This window comes from Dipteris shenzhenensis, chromosome 32, assembly GCF_047967505.1.
Source record: "Dipteris shenzhenensis isolate YYH24624 ecotype China chromosome 32, Dip_SZ_1.0, whole genome shotgun sequence".
Lineage (NCBI taxonomy): Eukaryota > Viridiplantae > Streptophyta > Polypodiopsida > Gleicheniales > Dipteridaceae > Dipteris > Dipteris shenzhenensis.
This window is the reverse complement of record NC_141627.1, coordinates 36,237,869-36,246,252: the sequence shown is the minus strand read 5'-3', so window position 1 is coordinate 36,246,252 and position 8,384 is coordinate 36,237,869. Positions and strand designations below refer to the sequence as shown.

The window sequence follows — 8,384 nt, the reverse complement described above, 5'->3', positions numbered from 1 at the left end:
TGAGTTAGCAAATTATTGATCTAGTGTGATAGCAAAAGTTGCATCCCTCCATGATTGTAAGAAGATTATTACAATGGATTGTCATTTCATCTTATAGCTTATTCAAGATGGTGTGGTGGTGCTTGCTTATTGTTCAACAAAATAGAATGTTGTTGACCGTCTTACGAAGGCAACTTCTTGGAAGCAATAAGAGTATTTACTTCAGCCTAAAGTTGACCTTCAAGGCACTTTTTTTGGGAGCAATAGGAGTATTTATTTCAGCGTGTGGGTACAAGCAAGAGCTAAGAGGGGTGTTAGAGTAAGGGGTGTTTTATCTTATAAGTGTTGTTAAAATATTTCTACTTGGGCAAGTCTCTCTCTCGATTTTTTCTACAACCCCAAGTGACAATGCTTTCATTGACGGAATGATTGAGATTGATGACAGTGATGTAAATGATTAAATGATAAGGCCAAGAGAAACGAGAGAGAGAGAGAGAGAGAGAGAGAGAGAGAGAGAGAGAGAGAGAGAGAGCAACCTTAGCTTCTTTCTCTTGACATAGCGAAGAGAAGTTGCTCACATGATGGTGGTGATTTTGAAATTGTATGTGCATGAATAGTTGAAGGTTCTACTCCAAATTGTGTAGACATCGGTGGTGCGGATACTCAATTCCATTGATGATTCTTACGCCCTTTACACACTACCTAGTGCTCGCCCACCCGAGGAAATGTGGTTACACATTAAGCAGACATAAGATTGAAATAAAATAAATACTCCACCTGGTGTCAAGGGGAGGCGCATGGTTCAAAACCCTAACCTTGGGTCACATGAATAATGATGCCCAAGATTACGAGCATTGCCCGTGTTTGTGCCACAAATCAACACACCAAGTGTTGGCCACGTCATGGTGCACCCGTGCTACCCATGCATGGGAGCGTTGCATGTATTCACTCGTAAGTCATGTGTCGATGTCGAGGCAGGGGAACATCGACCTTGGAGACATTCTTATGGGAAAGTGCTGGACAGACCGCATTGTGGCAAGAAGGATGAGGTGGCAAAGTTCGAGAATGGGCCGAGATGGGATTCCATAAGGGAATGGTATCCCGATGGCAATTCCGTTGGAGAATGGGTCGTCTCTCTCCTTTGTGTATGTCTAAAGGGATGTCTCTAAACTCCGGCTATGGAGTCTCTTTCTCTGAACTCCGGCTATGGAGGCTATGGCGAGCTCCATAGCTAACAAGCGAGCGAGAGAGACACACATACTCACCATGCATTTGATTTCTTCTTAACTCACCATGATTCCAGCTCGCAGATCTCTCGCCATCCCCTTCCTCATCGCTCCTTGCCGATGCTTCGGATCTCACCTCTCACACGATATTGCTCAGCCGCAGCCTCCTGCCTTCGACATCATCCCCACTTTCCGACAGCTTGGCTTCTCCGCTGCCTCCCTCCAATGCCTCGCAGATTCCCCTCCCCCCGTCCTTGCAGCACAGTGGCGGAAAATCCACCTCCTCCTCCGAGACCAGGTGCCAGTCTCGTTGCTCTCCAAACCCCGTGTTTTCAAGTTTCTATCTGCCACCCCCGACGAACGAATTGTATCCGTCTTGGACCTTCTCCAGTCCTTCAACTTGAGCTTCGAAGAATCTGTCAAGCTCCTCGTTCGTACCCCCTCATTAGCGAATTGTCGGAAGGATAGTCTTCGACGTAAATGGGAGTTCTTTGAGGTTTTGGGACTGGATAAAAAGATAATGGTGACGCGATTGGCTGGTTTTTCCCCTAGGTTGTTGTCAATGAGCACTAAGACCCTACAGCAGCGTCATGCTGATCTGCAAGCTATGGGTATGCACCCTCGGGACCTCTCCAAGATCGTTTCTAAGTGGCCGGGAATCTTATGCGTTAATGTCTCCGACAGACTTCGATGTCTTCAGAAACACGGACTAGGCGTCGAACTTGTTCTCAAAATGTTGCTTGTCCACCCGCGTGTGTTTGTGGTACGGGCTGAGAGTCTGGTGACGAAGTTGGGCGCATTTGAAGAATTTGGATTGGACAAGGACAGTTTTGAACTTTGCCGAGCTATGTCCGTATTATGCAATATAAGAACAGAGTTTTTGCAAGCGCGATTCCGTTGGTTGATGACTCGGGGATTCACTTCCGAGGAGGTCGGTCAACTATTATGCAGAAGCCCCACCATATTTCGCATCAGCGTCACTCTTGTCTCCAAGAAAATTGACTATTTAGTTGACGTATTGGGCCGGGACATTAGCGAAATTATAAAATTTCCTCCGTATTTGACACTTAACCTTGAAAAGAGAATCATTCCTCGTTTCAGTGTGGTCGCTGAGTTGAAAAGGGAAGGAAAGCTCAAGGGCGAGTTGAGTTTATCAGCGGTACTGGCACGCAGCGATAAAGACTTCGAGAGATATTCAAGGCCTGAACGAATATCCGCAACAAACTTGCAGCCTTAAACGTGTCATCTTTGGTCAGGACATTTAAATTCCTTTCGTCCACCAAGTCAGACATTATGCTTTCTGCTGATGAATCTCTTGCCTCCATTAGTTGAAAAACCACTTTTGAATCAGTTCCCACACCTGTTTATCCGTAGCAAGTTATTCTCTGTCATGATATTAAGCTGGCATATAGCGTTTTTCCAAGTAAATGAAAATTTACGCTCGAGTATTAGCAAGTGCTTTTCTGCTATTACTTCCCCTCATCAGTATTGAAAAATCAGTTCTTGCACCTGTTTCCCCGTAGCTGTTTATTCTCTGTAGGTGAGCATGATTAAGCTGGCACATATTGTTTTTCCAATTTGCACTCAGAGTATTAGCAGTGCTTTTCTGCTATTAGTTCCCCTCATCTCAAGCGCAGCCTTGCTCACTAGCTGGGTTCACCTTCAACTATATATGTAATAGGCGAGATGACTAACTCCCCATCTCTCTAGCTTCTGCTGCGTGAATGCATGAACTGCTAGCCGAGACGCACACAATACTCGTGATGGTGACAGCCTTCCCCCTCCAAAGGGAGTCTTTACTGTTTATTGCTGAGCCAAAAGATTGAATACAACTGTGGCCTGTAGACATTGGAACAACTGAATGAAGGGAGACGCTTCCTGTGAGGACGGAGATCGAGAAAGGCAGGCTGCTCCTTCGCTGCTGCTGTCCAGGTTGAGGACCTTCTGGGCTGAACTGCTGGCTGAGGGGCTCCTGGGCTGATCCTGAATGAGGAGAGGGGGAGCCCTGTTTATAGGTTTGGACCCCTCCTGCTGCTGCTGGCTGACTGGTGCTGGTCTGGGCTGACTGCTGTGGGTCTGCTACTGCTGCCACCTACCCTGACTTGCCACATGGCGGTTGGGTCCTGCTGCACCTGGCCTGCCTGCTGTATGCAGTCTGCACCCGCCTCTACACCTGTGCCTGCCTCTGCCCCTGCTCCAGTGGATGATATCTGCAGTATGACCCCGAATAGTGATGATAAGAGAACAGCCGCAGGGTGCTGCAAAAGGCCGCCATACCTCCCATGACATCCCCTTTTGCTGAAGTTGGAACTAGGGAAGACGCATCACCTTGTCAGTTGAAAGGACGTGAGGATGATCTGAGAAAAAATCCTCATCGACCCATGGTGCTTCACCAGACTTGCAGTGTTTGAACTTGACTCATAGAGACGGAAACATGGTATGCTATGATACCATGTTATAAGATACGTGGTCTCTTTTGGAACCTGCAACCAAGCAGCTAGTTGTGAGATCTGTAGTTTTGAGACCTTGGCACAAATCAATTCGGCAAATAAGTTTACGCATGAGCCAGAGTGAAGTGACAGACGCTTGAGCATATTGGAAACTCTTATCACTTCGAGGGATGACTCATAGTACGAAAACTTCTCCAGAGAGTAGAAACTTTCTATTAATGCTTGAAAAACACATACAAATCAGGTTCCGAAAGGAGGTAATGATGGTAAGTTCAAAGAAAAAACTGGCTGTCATAAAGAGACCAGCTTGTTTTCAGAGAATCTAAGGAATCTCCAGAATAGGGGCTAACCAACGAATAACTCCCTCGGTTAAAGTAGAAATTGCATGCAGGCCAAGCCTTGCAGAAGCGCTTTGCCTTTTGGCGATCGCTCTTGATCCTGGAGTCCCGCGATGCCAGATGACATGGAGCATATAGATACTGTCCTGCCAAATGGCGACGAGGGTGGCTGCCGGAGAGACCTGCTGGCCTCCCATCACCATGTTGCAATGAGCCACCCAGATGTTCCAGGCAGTGATGCAGCTACTGTCTCCAAACACTATCCTCCGGTGAGTGCAACGGCCGGTGGTGGAAGGGGGAAACCGCATCATATGCCTTGTCTCCTGAGAACTTGCTGCCCATGAATTGTATAGGCTGGGAAAGAAAGGTCAATGAGAGGCGTGGCCCCCCTCCGTCAGCCATGTGACTATCCCCCATGTAAGATCCCTCTGCATCCTCTAGTGGCAACAATCTGGAGACCACCCATTTACGAAAACTTCTTTTATTGCTATCCTACTTCGATCGGGCACTGAATACAGCAGAAGAATGACACGATGGCATGAATTTGCAAATGCAAATCATATCAAAAACCGTTCTTGATGATACACAACTATCAAGAAGCTTTGATCCGTGCCTCAAATGAGGATTTCAATGGGATACTTGTGCTCGCTCATCTTGCAACTCACAACTGCTCTAAGTCGCCTTGCAAAGTTGTAACTGCTTGGACTGACTCATAGCTTGCGACTCCCTTGAGTTGGCTTTGCTACTCATTCCCTGAGTGACTTTGCTCAATACAGTCCCAAACATCGTTGTGCGACTGAGCGCTTGAACTCCCCGAGCTCCGACTTACAGCTTGTGACTCCTTGAGTTCGCTTTTGCAATGCATTGTGTGAGTGACTACTCCCTACGTTTACTACACGACATCAACTCCAGACGCAGTCTTCAATGCCTGTGTGTGCACTGTGCGAATGTTTGTCCAACTCAATGTATGTGGACCGTACATGCTAATTGGTACTCTGCTTCCATCGGCCACTGTGGGTGCTTCTTGCTTAGCCAAGAGATCATAGTTACCCGGGAATGGTGTTCGTGCATCTGGAATGAGGGAACACGTGTTCCAAGAACGTACGGAATGTTCTCTGAACATTTACTTGGTCTGGAACCCTAGGGAATACTGTTTCAAAATGCCGTTTTTGGGATTTTGGGTTTTGTGCATGGCACCGCCACCGTTTCGAGAAAAAACGCCAGTGCAAAAACATCACTGTTTGTTTTTGCCTTATCTCAGTCTTGCCCTCTCTCAACTCCTCTTGAGTCCTTTCATCTCCCTCCTCTTAGCTGAGAGCTCCCTCTTCTCAGCCCCTCTTCCCTTCTCTCACTGCTCAGCCCCCTCTTCTCAATTGAGAGCTCCCCCCTCTCAACCCCCTCGTCTCTCCCAAGTCCCTCTCTCTTGCTTTGCAGGCTGCAGCATTTTTTCCAGCCTGAAATTCCCTTTTGCTGCATTTGTTTGTATCTCCTTACTCCTGCATCTCCCTCTCTTTCAATGGATCCTCCATGTGGCATTGAGACCAACCATGTGGTTGGAGGTCAATCCCCTAGCATGTATGACAAAGTAGAAGGACGAGTACGTAAATGAACTGTTGCTTTTGTAAAGCAACAAAACGTGAAGGCACAGACTCAGTCACCCAGTGTGGGTTATTTATTGGGAGTGAGGAGGCAAGGCATCTCCTTTTTTAATGCTGTTTGTTGAGCTAACAAAAGGTATTGAGAGCGGCTTGTCCTGAACGGCTAACCATGGAGTAGTGGATCAATAGACAGCAATGTGGCGACCAAAAAAATAAGATAGAAATAGACGGAATACTCAGAACTATACACTGCTCATTTCAAAACAGACGTCTAATACTCAACGTCTGATGCAACTGAGCTGAAACAATTTTAAAAGCTTACAAAGACTGGTGAGTGGGTAATCCTTACATCGGAGCAAGCTGCAACATGCTCTTCAAATACACTTCCAGCAAACGGTCATCAGCAGACGTGCGATGCCAGGCGTACAAAGTTGAATGCATGCATATTGCCTTAGGCGGAGGCGGTTACATAAGAGACCTAAATGCCTACTAATACGGGCTCCTACAACGGTACAATCTTTAAAAGGCTTGGCAGGGACGACCGCCGAAAGAGTCGGTCTCATCAAGAGTTGGAGTGGTGGGACCTCCAAACACATTGTCATTCTCATGTGGAACGAGAAACCATTGAACCCACAATGATTGGGAAGATGCATTTTTGGACTTGACTTCGATGGAGGCTGCCTCACGCTGAAGATCACGTACGAATTGATGCTTGACAACAGCCAGTTGCTATGGTGGTTTGCGACTTGAGAGTCCGAGTAGAGCCTGATCCTAATTCATCTTGCCTCCCTTCTTTGAATCTTTGCTAACTTGTTGGTGCCCATAGTGCTTGTTGGAGAGAGAGAGAGGAGGAAGTTGCTCCAAACATTGCATCAAAAGGGGCGCTCAAAAATCTTGCTGAATTTCTACATATCATCCATAATAGAGTTTTTATGCCATAGCTTCGAGGCATCCTTATCGTCCTAAACCAGCATAGCACGTATTCTGTAGAGGCCCACCCCTCTTAACAATTACCAATCCTGTAGCTTTGGATCGAATCACGACATCATCTTTGTTGAAGGTTGCATGCATACTGTTTCTTGCAAGCTGGATGACGGTGTAGCAGGTTCTTGCATAGATCCGGAACAATATCTTCTTGAGGACTTTTGCTTCTCCAGTGGTCATATTGAATGGCAAGGTTTGTAACAAGCAATGGTTAATGATCGTGTAATGCGCAGCAAGATCTTTAAACCTTTGTACAAGGCGTATGCGTATGGACCTTAAGAGGAATAGAAAGATTAGGGTTAGAGAGAGAATGTAGCCAGATTGGGTTCCTGTACCCACTGAGGGCCCCCTTTCCCAAATAGGGAAGAATTTGCTTTATACTTGGAGAATTGCAAAAGATACAAATAACACTCCTTTAGAGAGCACGGGATTCCAATCATAATGGTCCTGTAGTTTCCTGGGTTAATGGGATCCCTTGCCATGTGAATAGGAGTGGTAGTGTTAAGGGTCCAGGCGCATGGGAAGCCAAAGCAAACTGCATCATTGAAAAGCTTAGCTAGGATCAGAGCTAGGATATCAATCCCATATGCAACAAATTCAGTGCAGAGCCTTCGTGATCTTTCGCTCGACCATTGTGAAGTTTCTGTGTTGCATCCTTGACGCCGCCTCTAGTGAACAGGGTGCAAGTGGTGGGGCGGGGTGAGAGAGAGATTTGGGGAGAGCTAGTGTGGGACATCATAAAGGCTGTGTGCATATGCGTGCCAAGTTCGGGTATCGGTGAGAGGTGAGGGTGATTTTCGCTCAAGGAACTTGTGCCAAAAATCCTTGGAGTTGTTACTAAATAGTGTATTCAGTAACTCTTCCTCATTTTGGTGAATAAATGCCTGCTTCTTCCAATGTACTAGATAACGGTGTGAAGTGCATGGAAGAGAGAGAGAGAGATAGCACGCCTCACACACACACACACACACTGAGAAGGAGAGAGAGGTGAGAAAGGAGAGAGAGAAGGCACAAGAGAACTGCAAGTGATCTATGGAGAAAACCCCTGGAGAAAACCCGGCTACAACTGGGGGAAAACCACGGAAACTACGGACTGCTCGAGAGCTCGTAACACACAGCTCAACAGCCAAGTGAATAGGGAGCACGAGGGAGTGGAAGGATTGCTCCACGACCCTTCTCCTCAGGTGATGCTGTTCCACAAGATGCACTGCTGGAAGGACTGCTCCAGCTCTAGAAGAGATGGGAAATGAGGAGAGAGGGGAGTCACATATATAGCCCAGCCCCCCCCCCTAGTCAGCCAGCATAGGGAGCACCGTCCAGCCAGCTCATGAGGGCCAACCCCTACAGCCTGCTATATAGGGCTGTCCAGGCCCTAAATGAGGGCACACACCTCCCCAAAAGAGGGGCTAGAGCTAGCCAAGGCCCAAGGTGGACGACCTGCACATCGGCCCACTTACTGCTTTACAGCCCATAAATAGGGGCTCATAGAAGGTGCCTAAGGGCAGCAGGGTGAGACACACCTGCTCACACAACCCTAAACCCTCCCGGGGTACCTCCGTGGCGTGCATGGCATCACATGAGCCACTGGAAGGCCAGATCAACCTACTCTCACACGCAAGGCCCTCTCTCTCTACAGTGACATCAGGAGATGACCTCTAATAGACAGTACTTGCGCATTGTGTCTGGACTGTTCGGAAGATTATGTTTGGCTTCGAATCGGAGCTATCGGCAAAGGGCCTTACACTCCGCATCGTACCAACTATTGCAAGGCACAGATCGAAACGGAGGTCTATTGGAGTGGGTAGTGTA

At 47.4% G+C, this 8,384-nt stretch overlaps 1 protein-coding gene across 2 annotated transcripts; it reads left to right on the top strand.

Moving 5' to 3' along the window:
- Positions 1–1,168: 1,168 nt before the first annotated feature.
- LOC147880678 (transcription termination factor MTERF8, chloroplastic-like) lies at positions 1,169–2,541 on the top strand. 2 transcript variants are annotated; one of them, XM_087371148.1, is made up of 2 exons: positions 1,169–2,136; positions 2,307–2,349. In XM_087371148.1, exons 1-2 carry the CDS (start codon positions 1,273–1,275, stop codon positions 2,316–2,318), a joined length of 876 nt encoding a protein of 291 aa, XP_087227274.1. In that variant the 5' UTR covers positions 1,169–1,272; the 3' UTR covers positions 2,319–2,349. The 2 variants fall into 2 exon arrangements, with proteins under 2 accessions (XP_087227274.1, XP_087227273.1); XM_087371147.1 differs by having other exon boundaries at positions 1,169–2,541.
- The last annotated feature ends 5,843 nt before the right edge of the window (positions 2,542–8,384 follow it).

Coding starts and splice junctions, on each gene's coding strand:
- LOC147880678 (XM_087371147.1), top strand. CDS start 1,273: ATGATTCCAGCTCGCAGATCTCTCGCCATCCCCTTCCTCATCGCTCCT.